This window comes from Pipistrellus hanaki, assembly GCF_964339955.1.
Source record: "Pipistrellus hanaki genome assembly, chromosome: 2".
Classification (NCBI taxonomy): Eukaryota; Metazoa; Chordata; class Mammalia; order Chiroptera; family Vespertilionidae; genus Pipistrellus; species Pipistrellus hanaki.
The window spans coordinates 18,916,853-18,933,323 of NC_140504.1; the positions used below are offsets into that span (position 1 = coordinate 18,916,853).

The window sequence follows — 16,471 nt, forward strand, 5'->3', positions numbered from 1 at the left end:
AAGCTTTGGGCAGGAGGGGGGAAAAAACACCCAAAGACCATATAACTTGGAAAAATAGAAAAACTCATGACATGCTCTATTTGGCCTTCCACAGAAATTGTCCGAGCCATGACACACGTGATAAACCAGGGCATGGCGATGTACTGGGGAACCTCGAGGTGGAGCGCTATGGAGATCATGGTAATTTCATGTCTGTTTTTAAATGGCCATTGAGCATCTTATGACAGTTATTATTGCACTTTACTGTTCTTCACACATACTGAATTTTTTACAAATTGAAGTCTTGTGGCAACCCTCCATGGAGTAAGTCTCTTAGTGCCAGTTTTCTAATAGCATTTGCTCACTTTCTGTCTGTGTCACATTTTGGTAATTCTCACAATATTTCAAATTTTTCATTATTTTTATCCTAGAGTCCCAGTGCACAGAATTCATGCATGGGTAGGGTCCCTAGGCCTGGCCAGCGCTCAGGGCTGATCTGTGGGTCCTGGGGCCTGCAAACAGGAGGCAATTCCTGAATTGAGTGTCTGCCCCCTGGTCGTCAGTGCACATCATTGCAACCGGTCATTCCGCTGGTGGTTCCACTGATCAGTATTTTGCATGTTCAGCTTTTATTATATAGGATTTGTTATGGTGATCTGTGATCAGCAATCGCTGATATTACCCTCAACCAGCAAAAAAGTTACCTCTTGCAAGCAGAAGACTCAGATGATGGTCACCATTTTTAGCAATAAAGTATTTTTTAATTAAGATATGTACATTGATTTTTTTTTAGACATAATGCTATTGCACACTTAATAGACTACAGAAGTGATTTTCAACCAGTATGCCACAAGAATGTTTAAAATATGCAAAACCTGACTACTTAGTCAGGGGCACTGACCTCTTTTTCCCTTAGGTTGTTAAAAAAAAAAAAAAAAATGACAATAGCCAGCATAATAATAGCCATCCAGTGTGAATGAATCAAAATTATATCTATTTTTGGTAAGAGTGACAAAAATATATTTTTTGATGTACAGCAAAATTTTAGTAATTAGTTTATCTGTGCCATGAGATGAAAAGGTTAGAAATTGCAGGACTACATTATAGTATGACCATAACTTTTATATGCACTGGGAAGCAAAAAAATTCGTACGACTCGCCTTATTGCAATATTCACTTTATTGCAGTGGTCTGGAACTAAGCCTGCAATATCTCTGAGGTATGCATGTGCTGTTTCTCAGATGCCATGTGTAAACTGCAAGACCTCTTGCAATCTTTCCTCACAATCGCTGTGGCACCAGAATTCTCTGGTCAATTCCCTCATTACAGAGAGGGATGTGGGGGCTGGAACTCATCAGCTCAACACAACAAGGAGTGTCTGCAAGTCTAACAGGAAATGCGTTTTAGTATGTCTTTGGCAGCAAGAGAACAAAGTGAATTTCTTAGCTAATGAGAACACAATATTCCAGTTTTCTTTTAAAAACTCTATTAAATGACTATACTGTTTAGCACATGCTAATTAAAGATCACCTATAGATACTGTCTGTTTCATTTCATTGACTCTAAAAATAGTCAAACTACATTTTCTTTATTGTCGTCCATAATTCACACTGGGACTAATTTGCCCTGGGTTTTACTCGGTCCAAACCCTCCCAAAGAATAATAAGGATTTCTTGTGTTTGGTATTGCTCTTAGTGAAATTGATGGTCATAACTTTACCTATTGTATGCCATCCTCCATGCTTCTTGGTTTGTATTGATTTTACTAAAATGAAAATTTCTCATGCATAGAATCACAGGGAAGTCTTGCTTCTCATCAGCATAAATCCAGTTGCAATCTTATTTCTCCCTAGGAAGCCTACTCTGTAGCAAGACAGTTCAATATGATCCCTCCAGTGTGTGAACAAGCCGAGTACCATCTCTTCCAGAGAGAGAAAGTGGAGGTTCAGCTACCGGAACTCTACCATAAAATAGGTAATCTCTACAATCACAATCAAATTTGCTGATTATTTTTAACAACAGTAGGCCCCATGACCTGGGGGGTGGGGGAGAAATATTAAAATGCTTCTCTAAATGTCCCTTATTAACATAATAAGAGCTATGCATTTCAGAGACTATAGAAGAATCAAGTGTGCCTTTATGTAGTCTGCGGGGTAGCTAAAGTAGAGGTGCAAACTGTGACTGGCATATAAACTATACTCAGTGGGTGTTCGAAAAATGCATAGAGAATGCAGGGAAGAAACCCATGAATAAACTCATTTTTCATGGGGTGCTTGCTGTGGCCAAAGCATGCATCATTGAGAAGATTATGACCGCCTTTCCAGAAGATTATGGATATATACGTATATATCTCCCACTCTGTGCCTGAAACCAAGCCAGACATGGAATTCAAGGACAACTCACAAACCAGGCACTGCATGTTTGTGTAGGTAGACATAATGATGTCAATGAGAGGAGGGAAATATATGCACAACATATACTACACAAAAATTGTAGGTACCAGAAAAACTTGAATAAGCCACATTTTCAGGGTTATTTACATATTTATTTTTTAAGTTTCCAGAGATAACTACTCGTTTCCCCGAAAATAAGACAATGTCTTATATTAACTTTTTCTCCAAAAGTTGCGCTAGGTCTTATTTTCAGGGGATGTCTTATCTTTCCATGCGCTAGGTCTTATTTTCAGAGGATGTCTTATTTTCGGGGAAACACGATATCTTCCTAAAAAACAGAGGTTCACATAAGCAGGAAAATGCTGAGTATGGGAAGAAGGATTAAAAAAAAAAAAAAAAAAAAAAGGCCATCAAAAACTATTGTTATTGCTGTCACTCATTGTGTGTTTACCATGCACTGGGAATTGTGCATCTGGTACGTACCAGGCACTATCTAGTCACTGAGTGGAAAGCAAAGCACCGAATTTCCGTGTAAGTAAAAGTGTTTGTGTCTGAGTAAAAATAAGTGTGACATCTGGACATGAATAAACCACAGTTTCAGGCTGGTTTATATGGTCCACTCCCTATGACTGTGCACGTTTAATTGGCTCATAAAAATGAAGTGCAACTTGTAAATGCCTACATGTTAATAGAAAAATGTATGCTGGTGTGAACTCCTTTCGTGTGTCCAGCTTTTTCCCATTGCTAACCAATCCTGCTTAAACACCCCCATGCTCTTGATCCCCGTTCACCGCCAGCAGCTTTTCAAGTTGTTTTTCTTCTGCAGGAGTTGGAGCAATGACCTGGTCTCCACTGGCCTGCGGCATCATCTCGGGGAAATACGGAAATGGGGTACCTGAGAGCTCCAGGGCTTCTCTGAAGGTATGTCCCTCTACCTCTAGAAGAGAGTCTGGGGATGGGTAAGAGGGATGTAGAGAGGGAGAGAAAATGTGGACTTAGAAGAGATCCGCAGCAGCCTGTGTCCTCCGGCTCATGCAGAGTGTGGCCTTGGCGGGGAGGTGTCCTCTGGCCGGCTCCCCTGAGCCTAGAGCCCACAGCCTGCCAGAGGTCTCTGCTCTTGGCCAAGCATCAGTCAGCCCTTCAAAATCGGCCAGCACAGAAAATTCTCCTTTTCTGGGGGCTAGGGGAAATGCCCAGTGACCTGGTTGGACTCCTGCTGGAGCTCAGATCCCTACAGTTATTTATTCTTGTTAAAAAGGCATTTCATTCCTCTTTTGATACTAATGAAAGAAAACCCCTTTTCTATATAAGAAGATCTAATTTTACTTTTCTTGACAGAACAAAATTTAAGCCCATTACCAGTTGTAACTGAGTGTGGTTGGAAATTGGTTGACATCTTTTTACTGTATTGGGGTGGAGGGTTAGGAGGGAGGATTCAGAAAGCAGAAGCATTGCCAAGCCTTTGTCAGTGAGGCTCAAGGCTGATGTTCAGAGGTCAACTCTGGTCGCTAAGTCTTTTAGCTTAAATGATTTTCTGAAGCGTAAAGATATTCAAGATCATAGACATAAAATTACTTCCATTCAGAACATCTCCACGATTAATTTATTGGCGAGTACTCGAAACATCTCTCCTTATTAATAATAGCATGCCTGTGTTGTTGTTTTTTTTTGTGTGTGTGTGTGTGGTTTTTTAACAGAATGTGTAATAACATTAGAATCACAAATTACTCTATAGTATCAGAGGAGAGAGAGTATAGGCATTTTCAAAATTTAGACAAGCCAAAGCCTCTTGCTCCATTAGCACAAAGTTAGTGGGAGGTCAGCTTAAGTTAGGCCCAAACCACCACCCCTTTAATCAGTGTAGCTGGACCACCATGTGCTTCCCTAATCAGAAGCTTCTCAAGGTCTTTCTCTTTCCTTTCTGCCAGGAACAGTTGACCTATTAGCTTGTTTGTTTTCTAAAATAATACAATATAAGCATGGTGACATTGTCCTGCTTCTAGGTTTGCATTATCACACATATAAATATTCTAGAATATTAAATATGGCCGTGCTTCTGTAAATTAAAGATTGTTCTGAGCCAAGTCTGAATAAGTCAGCAAAGAAAAACTAAAAGCATTTTAGTGGAAAGGCAAGAAGAGAGTGAAAAGGGAAGGGAAGCATTGAAAACTGCAATTTTACTGAGCATCTACTAGGTGCCAAACACTGGGCTAGGAGTTTTCATTCCTCTCCTTTTACCCTCACAAAGATATTATACATGTGTACAGATGACTTTTAGTCAGTTATGGCTAAGCATGTTGCCTTGCATTCTTTTCAGAGGCTTTCTGAAAAGCTCAAAATACTTCCACATGAATGCCAGGTGTTTGTTCTCAGACTATGAGACATTTTCCAGAGGTAGAAACTGAGCACAAAGATGTTAGCTACCAATCCGAGAGCAAAAACTCCCAATAGAGAAAGTTGTTACGAGAACCCAGGTCTCCTGACCCTCGCGTTATCTCCCCCAAAGGAAGATAGTAGTTACCCTGTCTTTGAATTGTATGCTGGGTTAACCTCCATCATTGCTTGGGAAAAGCTTACAGAGACCTGAAAACACTTTCACAAATACAGTAACAAAAGGAGAAAAAAAAAAAGAGGGGCCGAGGGAGATACAATATATTTGAAGGTGGCTAAACCCAAAACACAAGTCAGAAAAGACTTCTATTTTTGACCTTTAGAAAAACAACTCAACATCTTCCTTGAAACATCCTTAACAATAAACAGTGAGGGCTCTCAACCGGTGAAAGGCAGCCAATCATAAAGCAGATGTTTTTAGTGCTGAAGACCATTGACGCCTCCTTAAGTCATCAGTCTGGGTTTTTCCCAGAGGGATACATGTGCACTTAGGAAAGCCACTTGAGTACAGTGACTAAAGAAAGGAAAGAAAAAAGAAAAAGAAAGCATCAGGATAATCTTAGAAGTGAATGAGAACGCTAATAGTGAAAAAAAAAAATTAAAGCTAGAGAGCTAGGCAATTTGATAAATGAGTTGGCAACTTTCACATACCCACCCCTCCCCTTCAAAAATAGGAAAAAAAAATAAATAACAGTGTTTCACAATGGCTGTTGTAAGATACACCAATAAAATAAAAATGCTAATATTCTGTGTCTGTTGTAAATATTGAACTGTGTTTAAGGAATAAATTAACCTTGTATTAAAAATACCAGTCTTTTAGAAAGTAATACCAGCCCGGGGGATTCTGGGAGGCTGCAGTAATCCTAATGGAATCCATCCTCACTCCCCAGAACCTGCCCTTCCTTCTTGATTAACAGCCCTCCACCCAGCCACCTGGTCATCTTAGTCAAAAACCAAGGCTTTTTCTCGCTGCCTCCTCTCCTCCCTCACTTTTGTTCAAAGGGACAGCCACTCCTCTAGTCCACACCTTGACCTTCTATAGTCCATCCCCTGCACAGCCCTTGTTCAGATTGTTTCATACCTGATTTGCTGTAGTACCCTGTCTGGATCCTCTGATTTCCCCCCTCTTCTCAACTACCCACCACTGTGACCAATTATCTTTCTAAAAAATTAATCTGACCATAAGATAACCCTGCTTACAATCCTTTAAAGGCTTTCCAATCATTGCTTATGGGACAAAACCCAAACCCGACAGGAAAGCATCGAAGGAAATCCTCTCGGGATCTAAGTTGGGCTCATTTTTTTGTTCTTGTCCCTCCCTAAATCACATTAGCTCATTTTCTTCCCAAATGCACTGGACTCTTGCCTCCCAGAAATGCCCTTCCTTTTATCCTGCTGTGAAAGCTCTCCTCATCTCGAAGGACAAAGCTTGGTTGTCTGTCTTCCCCTCTGTGAAGCCTGTCCTCACTTTATAAAACTGAGTTATATGCATCTTCCTCCTTATTATCCCCCTAAACACTCTTACAGAGGCTTAGAATTATCTGGTTGCAAGCAATAGGATGAAATTCAAACTAATTTAATCAACTAAGGGCAACACACAGACACTCCTTGGAAAGGAAGAGGGAAGATGGTCTCAGGGGTGACTCCATCCCTAGACTTGCACAGTGTCAGGACTCTCTTTTTTCTCTATTTCTTTCTGCATAGGGGTATCATTTTCTTCTACTGCAAATAGGTCTTCTCCATGTGGCCAGGGGCAAGAAAACTAGTGATTGCAGGTTTATATCTTTAAAGCCATGTAACCCAAGGGAAGAGAGATCTTTTCTTTTATCAGCTTCAGACAAGAAAAGGCTTGTGAAGCTTGGGTCATGTGCCAACCTGTTAGTTCAATGATAGTGGCAAAAAAGATAAGGTGCTGTGATGAGCTCACATCCTCCTCCCTTGTTGGGTATTATCAAGGCAGTACAAACATAGCCCTGAGGGGGACACCCCAACTATAAAACACTTCTCAACTTACCAGTAATTTGTAAATACTTCCAGGAAAGACACAGAAATTTACTTATGTAACTCATCACAGAGCCTGGCACATTGTAGGTACTCAATAAATGCTTGTTGAGTGAATGCAATAGAAGGTCAACAAAGCCAAAACCGGTTTGGCTCAGTGGCTAGAGCCTTGGCCTGCTGGCTGAAAGGTCCCAGGGTCGATTCTGGTCAAGGGCATGTACCTTGATTGCGGGCACATTCCCAGTAGGGGGTATGAAAAGTGCAACAAAACTTACAGGCAGCTTTTCCCTGTTGTTATTAAAATGCCTTATAGAAAAATCATAAAAATATGTCCCCTCTGTCAAAGGGAAATAGAAAACATACAAATCTAGGTGACTGGGGGGCGGGGGGGAAAAGACAGTCCAAGTACTATAAATGTTACATTAAAAAACAAAGGATAGCGGTTTGGCTCAGTGGATAGAGCGTCGGTCTGTGGACTGAAAGGTCCCAGGTTCGATTCCTGTCAAGGGCATGTACCTTGGTTGCGGGCACATCCTCAGTAGGGGGTGTGCAAGAGACAGCTGATCGATAATTCTCTCTCATCGACGTTTCTAGCTCTCTATCCCTCTCCCTTCCTCTCTGTGAAAAATCAATAAAATATTTTTTTTTTTTAAAGAAAGAAACAAAGGGTATTGCATATTATGGTCTAATTTCAGAAGGAAATACTTTAGCTCCAGCATTTTACCTTGAGATTTCAACCTCACAAGTAAAGACTTTGCTGCTCTAAACACAAAGACTTTTATGCTTAGATAGAAATAGTCGATAATCTTGGGTGGCAAATTACTGTAGACAAAGTCCAGAGGTGAAATGTGACTGGTTCTGTCCATGGCTCTATGGTTGCTGCCTAAATTCCAACCAGGGATTATTAACAGGGAATTGGGGGCTCCATGGGGCCAGTCTCACAGTCTGTTCCCACTCTAGTACCATCCTATCTAATAAAAGAGTAATATGAAAATTGACCTTCACAAGACATAATATGGCCACCCCCATGTGGACACAAGATGGCCACCACAAGGTGGCAGCAGGGGAGGGCAGTTGGGGGGCGATCAGGCCAGCAAGGGAAAGCAGTTAGGGGTGACCAGGCCGACAGGGGAACAGTTGGATATTGATCAGGCTGGCAGGGAAGTGGTTAGGGGGTGATCAGGCTGGCAAGCAGAAGTACTTAGTGGTAACAGGCAGGCAGACAGGCAAGCATTTGGGAGCCAATAGCCCAGGGATGCCTGACGGGCAGTCAGGCATCCCTCAAGGGGTCACAGATTGGAAACACGGTGACTGGGCTGAGGGACACACTCCCTGGATGAATTTCATGCACCTGGCCTCTAGTCTATAATAAAAAAAAAACATAATATGCTAATTAGACTGGACAGCTGAATGATCTTCTGGATGAAACCAGGGCTGGGAGGGCTGAGGCAAGGTGCTGTGGCTGTGAGGGCCCAGCCTCTTGCACGAATTTCATGCATCAGGCCTCTAGTTACCTATAAAGTGGAGACACACAGATAACAATTGGGAGGCAGCCAAGTAATGGGCTTTAGGAAAACTTGAGAATATTGTGATTTATATAGAAAAGCAATAGCCCACTAACCTGTGGAGAAAAGCCTTTGGAAATACCTCCTGAATGTCCATTCTGTGTCCAGCTCTGTGCTGAGTGCTGAGGATACAGGGATGAATGGGACAGCTGTGACCCTCAGAGTGACTTGGGGACTTGTTCAAGAGACAGAAGGGGCGAATTATGAAAGAAGTGGAATCTACAAACACTGTGGACTCAGGCAGAACTGCCAGCAAAGTCCTGCTGTCTGAAGGTGGGATGCTCAATCTGAAGAGTTGAAGAGGTCTAGTTGTACCTGTAGGGCCCTGGTTCTGATTCCTCTCTCTCTGTGCCACCCAGTGTCAGGACTGGAGACATTGAGATGAACAAAAAGCCATCCGTGCCTTTCTCTTAATTAGAACAAAATATCAACATGTAATCAAATCCCTGCAGCAATGGGGAAAATGACATGATAGAATTGGAAGAGGAAACTTCTTTGGATTTGTAGATTATGACCCACAGTCACAAGCTAGTTTATTATTGTGCACAACCACACCCACCACCAATCTTCTTACCTAAAACACTGGTTTATTTCCATAATTAACTAATAATTTAATTAAGCCTCATCTCTTCCCTATGCTTTTCCCCACTTATAAAAGCAGTTAAAGCTCTTTATTTCCAAAAAAAAACTTTGATATGATAAAAGCAATATAAATCCTATACATCTACTTATCTTTATTTTTGCTTTATACAACTTTATTTTTAAAAAAATCTTGGTAATGTACAGGCATTGGCACATTTTTTAAAACAAACTACATAAATCCAGGGAAGTGGAATGTCAGGAGTCAGAAACGTGGTGAACTTAAAGTGCTAGAACGAAGGCACTTCACAGACTCTTCACGGGAAGAAACGTAGCCCCTTGGACACCTTCACTTATTACCTGGCAGTGACTGTCAGGATTGGAGCACAGAAATATGACAGTTTCATGGCAGTAAAAGCAGAACACAAGTGATCAGCCCCTGGCCATTTTGGTTTTTGATGACCTTCAACCTACTTTTAACTTGCCTCTCCTCAGAGTAAAAACAGGAGTTAGAATTGGAAGGGAAGTTGAAGTCCCAGAATGCACTCACTCCAGGGGCTTCGGGGCCCTTTGTTTTCACAGCGGATGTTTTGTGAAGTCAGAGAGCAAGTATTAGGGAAGGAGACGTCAGAATCAGCGACCTAAACAGCTCATTATAAATTCTCAAGTTATTAGCAGGTCTACATGGTTTCAGTTAGCGGTAGATAACTGTCCTAGGAGTCTAATAATTTAGTATCTGGACATCAGACAGGTCACAAACTCCTTCACTGTCATCTCAATTAAAGTTGTAGTCGTCTGCAAGGGGGTGGGGGAGAGCCGCAGGAGAGAAAACATCAGAAGACATCAGCTCATCAATGATTTCCTGAAGCCGAGTCTATGGCCGGCAGGTGCTGGAGGCCAGGGCTCTCTTGGAGGCAGGCTTCCCTGGGGGGCTCGGTGGGGCAGGGCTGGGCTTATGCAGAGTCTGAGGAGGAAGGGAAGAGTTGAAGGCTAAAGGGGAGGAGGGGGAGGCGTGTGTATGAGGTTATCTGGTGGGGGAACAGGAAAAACCACAGGCTGAGCCAACTGGACTCTTTATAAGCAGCATGTGGATGGGGCCCAAGTGAGTCTTTAGATTGACCTGGTCCTTGGGTCCATTCAGCTGCATGCCAGCAGGTGCCTGGATGGCCAACAGCGTGTCGCTGTGGAAGCAATTGCGGATGTCCTCGTGAGTCATGTAGGAAAACCTGCTGTTGATGGCGTCATCCATCACATTTCCCATGCTCTGCTGCAGCCGGGACTTCTGCTGATCCAGTCCCTTTCCTTCAGGTCCAAGTCCTCGACCTGGGCTCTGAGGTCTCTCTCTCTCTCCAGGACTTCCTTAGTGTTGCAGCCAGAGCCCACACCTCTTCACTGGATGCTGTGTTTGGACATTTTCTCAATCAAGTCAATGCCTTCCAAAGCGTTGCGATATAAATTCTTCTTTTCTGCCTCACAGCCAAAGTATCTGCAGCTGCCTTAAGGTCCAGCACGCCATCCTGCGCCTGCTGCAGCAGCTACACGAACTTGGCCATGAGCAGCCCGAGGCTCTTTTCAAGTAGGCCGCTCCAGAGCTGCAACAGCAACGCAGGGAAAGCAGGAGATGCCCACTGGCCCTGGGGCTGGCCCTGCGGCACCCAAGCCCTGCCCACACCGAGTTTAAATGCCTGTGCATCTACATTTAAAAAAAATTTAACCTGCTTGCTTTCCAATGATTAAGATAACAATGAGAGTATAGTTGAGGGTGAGGAGAGAGATTCGATAAATGAATATCTGATATTTGTAACTTTTAGAAGTCTGCTTCTCACCATGGTGTGTATGCCCATATACTCATGTAGTGTGTAACTTGTAATCCAAACCTAGGAGTCAAAATGCATTGCACATATGATCTGAAAAGTGGATTTCCATAGATTGATAAATAAACCAACCATTCTTTGGGTGTAGGATATATTGAAACCTCAGGAACTCTCTTAGTAATGATAAAGAGTAATTGTTCAAAAAAAACAAAACAAAAACATTTGGCCATTGGTCTTCAACCTTTCCTAAATGTGAATAATATTTGGGGATATCTACTGGTCCCTGAAAGATGTTATGGAGGTGGGGAATAGTGATGTTTTTACAGTGAGGAGAGCAAAAGCAAGCTGTGCTCTCTGATGTACCCAGCTTGCTGCTCAGGGAAGGCTGCTGGGCTCCAGGCGCATGCTCATTGTCGTAACTGCCCACGGTACCACCACCAGCACCAGCTGTGGTCGCCAGGCCACCCTTCCTCCTGGAAGAAGCTGAGGTTTCCCAGAGCTGAGGCTGTGAAAACTCTTGGCCATCTCCCCGAGCGAAGTCTCAAGTGAGGAGCCAGACCATACGCCTTAGAGGTGTAGGAGGCGAACAGAATGGGAGATGGCTTGCCCTCTCTTTCACATCTGCAAAATCATTCCCCAAAGTCCTAACTTTCATTCTACAATAGAAGCATAATGTGGTTATTCTTTTTGGAAATACTGTCTCAGAATAATAATTAAAAAAAAAAAAAAAAAAAAACTTAAAAAACAAACGCCAGCTGCCCGTGGAAATCATGTGGGTGGAGTGTCTGTGACAGTTGCAGAGCTTCCTGCTGCCACCTTTGGGAAGGCAACGGTCTGTGGTGGCAACTGTGTCACAAATAACACGCGATGGAGAAAGGCCACATGGCCACCCAGTGGGATGGTTTTTATTATTCTCACTAACACAGACTTAACAGACTCTTACAAATATTCTTTTCCTTCAATGTTGCAACGTAGCAGCTTTGTACGAAAGAGTCTATTGTTCCCTATGTCATAGTAAGCAGAACCCTCTGGGAAGTAGTCCATTGAGAAGTTCCGAGGGATTTTTCTCCTTATATTTGAAGTAGAGGCCCAGTGCATGAAATTCATGCACAGGTAGGGCCCTAGGCCTGGCTGATGATCAGAGATGATTGGGGCCTTCTTGATGCTGGCCGGGGCCTTCCTTCATTCTGCATCATCCCCTGGTGGTCAGCGCACATCATAGCGAGTGATCAAACTCTCGGTCTCCCGGTCAAACTCCCGAGGGGACACTTTGCATATTAGCCTTTTATATATATATAGATTAGGCTCGCTTTATATCTACAGATAAGAGTCAGTCACATCTCATAGGTTTTACAGAACAGTTTCTCATTTTGAGTTTCCTTACCTAAGTTTCATTACAGAAAAGGTACTAGACATTTGGGAAATATTTATCCACTTGACAATTTTCTAAATGTGCTTGGTTCCTGTCAGTTATACCATGTCTATTCTGGGAAGGAGTGAGCAAGCCAACAATAGAGCTCCATTATAAGGACACAAAACTGGGAGTAAATAGAAGGCAAGAGGAAGAAAGATAGTTATTACAAGAATGTAAGCTAATGGCTTTCTTTGACCAGAAAGCTTGGCGCCCAGCTTTCTTGACAAAAAGGAAGCATAATAGACATTGGTGAAATGTAAATGCTTTTTTTTTTTCCTTTTGCTGCATTATAAAATTGGGCTACCTCAATAAGAAACATCATTTCTCCCACTATGCAAATTGGATGTTATTGATTAGGTCAAGATTTCAACAACTTTTGTGCATGTTGATGATTTCAATGGTGATTTAGTCAAAATCTGTTTTGGCCAGCCGGTATGGCTCAGTGGTTGATCATTGACCCATGAACCAAGAGGTCCCCATTGAACCCCTGTTGGACACATGCCTAGATTTCAGCAGGAGGCAGCCAATTGATGTTTGTCTCTCATTGATGCTTCTGTCTCTCTATCCACTCCTTTCCTCTTCTCTGAAATCCATGAAAACTTATATTTTTTAAGTAACCTGTTTTAAACCAATAAATAAGGAGTGAGACCATGAGGAACATTTCTTTGCAAGAACCGGTAAGCATCCTGTCACCACAAAATATAAAGTTCAGAGTGAAGGAGATGAATTCCTGATGAGGTTCTTATATTTCATTGAATTAGCAATCTTGGACATCAAACCCTTGCTGGACATTGCCATTTAAATGTTCTTTTTATTCCCAGTGCTACCAGTGGTTGAAAGAAAGAATTGTGAGTGAAGAAGGGAGAAAACAGCAGAACAAGTTAAAAGACCTCTCTCCAATCGCTGAGCGGCTGGGCTGCACGCTCCCTCAGCTCGCTGTCGGTAAGACAATTACTGGGGAGGGGGCCCCGCCAGGGCCCAGAAAATATCGTTTTCTCTGTGTGAGTCACATCCCTATGGTGATACAATATCTGTTGTAGGGCAGACTGATGTCAGGAGCATCCATTCCTGGTTAGCACTATCTAAAATGAGGTTTTCAGAGTACCCCAGAATTTTCTACGTGCTAAAAAACTGTTCTTCCTCCCTTTTCCTCTCCCTTATAACCCAGCTCAAGTGAGAACGGGTGAAAACGTATACATCCTCAGGGCCAGGGGTGAGAGCCCTCTGAGCAGGATAGGGACATCCATTTCTTCTGGCTCACTTTGCAATCCCTGTCAAAGCTTAGGCGGCGAGGGGGGTGAGAGGCTGAGAAAGGGCTGCCACAGAGCCCAAGGCCACGGCCACGCGGAAGGCCCACCCTAGGGCAGCAGCTTCCCCTGAACCTCCTGAGGGTCCAGGAAAACCCGCTCTAACCTATGAAGTGGGTGAACGGTCATGGTCACTGGTAACAACTGAAAACTACACCCACCAGCCACGTCCAATGGAATTTCAATATGAACCACACACTTAAATTTTCAATGCTCTAGTGCAGTGTTTTTCAACCTTTTTTGGGCAAAGGCACACTTGTTTCATGAAAAAAATCACGAGGCACACCACCATTAGAAAATGTTAAAAAATTTAACTCTGTGCCTATATTGACTATATATAAAGTAATTCTCTTGAATAGAAATCAAATAAACACAAAGAAAGTATTTTATAATTACTTTATTATGAAATATTAAGTAAACAAAATAGTGAAAAATTATAAAATTCTTGTCTTGTCTGCACCTACGGCACACCAGGCAACATCTCGCGGCACACTAGTGTGCCGCGAAACAGCGGTTGAAAAACGCTGCTCTAGTGGCCATATTCAAAAGGAAAATGGAAACAAGTAAATTAATTATACTACTAGATTTTCTTTAACCCAATATAGACAACATATGACCATTTTAACATGTAGTAAACATAAAAGTTATTGAGGTCTTTTGCACATTTTTCATAGTAAGTCTTCAAAAATCCAAAGTGTATTTTACACCTACAGGACATCTCAGTCAGGCTACCCACATCTCATGTGTTCAACAGGCCCATGTGGCTGGGTGTTGGACAGAAAAGCATTTAGACTTCCAGTTCCCTTGCTGGGAATATTTGCCAGGCTCTGTGATAAGCACTTGCTGCCACTGTCTTGTCCCCTTAATGGTCCAAACAATCTGATGAAGTACATGCCATTACAAGCCCTATCTCACAGACGTTAGTGGAGTATTTGCTATTATCTCCACTTTACAAATGAAGAAACTGAAGATAAAAGAATTCATGTGATAGCTGTTATTACCACATTCTAAGAGTTCACCACTTGGGGTGCTCTGTTCAAGAATGAGACATGTTGTCACAAGATAGTTTTATTTACTTGCAGCAAGTAAAGAAGACAGGATTCATATCCAAAGCTCTGTCTCCCCGGAGGGAGGCTTAGCCATTGCTTATATACACCATTTGGTCAATCATATTGATTGCAGTTGGCTACACTTTTTGGGGTGGGGTCCTATCAAACTCATCCTGTTTACAACTGGTCTGCAAGAATAGCATTTAGTAAGAATGGCCCAGACCTTAGAGGTCCTTGTCCTATCTACCGTTGTGGGAAAATAATAAAATAGGTGTATAATCTAGAAAAAAAAAATATCCAAAGGATTAAGAAATAGCAGGAATTAAGATAAATCAGATACAAAGACCCAATGAGATAAAAAGCTCCAGATGAATTCTAGGCAAATAAAATAAGATGATAGAATGTTTGTTAGAGGGTTGACCCTTCTGAGGTTGGAAGGCAGGAAAATGGCACTTGCAGTTAACAGTCATAGAAAGATAAAAATGGAAGGTGGTCTAGGTGGGTGGGAAGAATACCCTTTACCTAGGGTATTAACTGTTGCTTTAATCTTTTCAAACTACAACAAAACAAAGAATGTATTTAATGGGATTAGTTAGCACCTAGCAGCTTTAATGGACATAGTAAAAAGTATTAGCTATTTGATCATCAGCAAGTTATTTAACCTATCAATTTTCTCATCTGTAAAATGGGCATAAAATACATATCTTACAAACTACTTGAGTAAAGGATAATTACATATGCAAAGCAAAGAGTAAGTGCTCTTTGTAGTAGTACCGTTTCCCCGAAAATAAAACAGTGTCTTATATTAATTTTTTCTCCCAAAGTTGCACTAGGTGTTATTTTCAGGGGATGTCTTATCTTTCCATGCGCTAGGTCTTATTTTCGGAGGATGTCTTATTTTCAGGGAAACACGGTAGTGATGATGATGATGATGATGATGATGATGATAATGATGTTTGTGTTGGGGTTTTTTTGCAAAGAATTAGACACCCTGCACCTGAAACTGTCTACCCTTAGCCATGGCCTATGGGTGAAGTAACAGGCACAAAGAGAAATACCCATTCTTGAAATAGTCATAAATGTGGTTTTTAGGTAGTAATAACATGAAAATGAATTTAGCTCTGAAAGAGATGGAACATTGTCTTTCTCAAGAGATTTTTACACGATTTAGGCTTTGGCTGGATGTTAGATGCACACCAAAAATCCTCTAGAATCTAAATTTTAATTAAAACATGCCTTGATTTTCCTTTTCCTCCCTCTCTGTGCCCTAGCTATCTATCTTGCCTGTCCTTTTTGTTTTGTTTTGTTTTTTCACTCTTTATAAGCAGTAGTTTTGCTTTTAACCACAGAACTCTCAAACCAAGAGAGGAATTATTTCCAGGCATATTACCTTTCATCTGCTAGAAGGGTGTGGGGAGGGGAAATCCTTGAGCAGGAAACAAACTACTTGAACCCAACCGTGGGCGCTATCAACTAGTAATTTGCCTGCACAAGAGCTGCACTCACAGGTTTTGCTGGTAAAGAGGCACTGGGATTGCCTGCTCGGGGGCATTTGCTTAGATGCTAAATCATTCGCATGATCTGCATGTGTTACCTCTGCTGCTAGGCAGTCCTGCCCAGTAGGCTCCCCTGCACCCTGCTTCCCAGAGTGGAGAGTTGGCTGTTGCTGACACCACGTAGTTTATGGGCAATGATTTTCCCTGGGCCCTGTTTGCCCTCAGACCTTTCAAAAAGAGTTATAAGTGCAAAGCAGGAAATAATACTGCCAAAAGAAAGAAAAAAAGAAAAGAAAGAAAGAAAGAAAAAGCCCTGAATCATTTGACTTGTTGCCTTTATGGAACATTATTTTGCCCATGTGGTAAGATTTAGTGATTGCCTTAAAAGGCCTGAGCATGGTAACAGTTTAAGATTATTAGTTGACAGCAGGCCTTGAGCAAAAGGGGCAGAAAAAGTGCTTGGACCTTCTTCCATCCATCAATC

The 16,471-nt window shown here is 42.0% G+C and overlaps 1 protein-coding gene and 1 pseudogene across 2 annotated transcripts in view; one reads left to right on the top strand and one right to left on the bottom strand.

Moving 5' to 3' along the window:
- KCNAB1 (potassium voltage-gated channel subfamily A regulatory beta subunit 1) overlaps nt 1-16,471 on the top strand; it is a 203,153-nt gene that overhangs the window by 177,004 nt on the left and 9,678 nt on the right. Inside the window, exons 9-12 of the mRNA XM_084873863.1 lie at nt 95-180; nt 1,832-1,952; nt 3,198-3,292; nt 12,957-13,077. Coding sequence (XP_084729989.1) covers nt 95-180; nt 1,832-1,952; nt 3,198-3,292; nt 12,957-13,077 — 423 coding nt within the window. The remainder of the gene's footprint in view (nt 1-94; nt 181-1,831; nt 1,953-3,197; nt 3,293-12,956; nt 13,078-16,471) is intronic.
- Nucleotides 9,229-12,939, bottom strand: LOC311617528 (transcription factor E2F5-like; annotated as a pseudogene). Its single transcript has one exon. The product of its transcript is annotated as a transcription factor E2F5-like (transcript).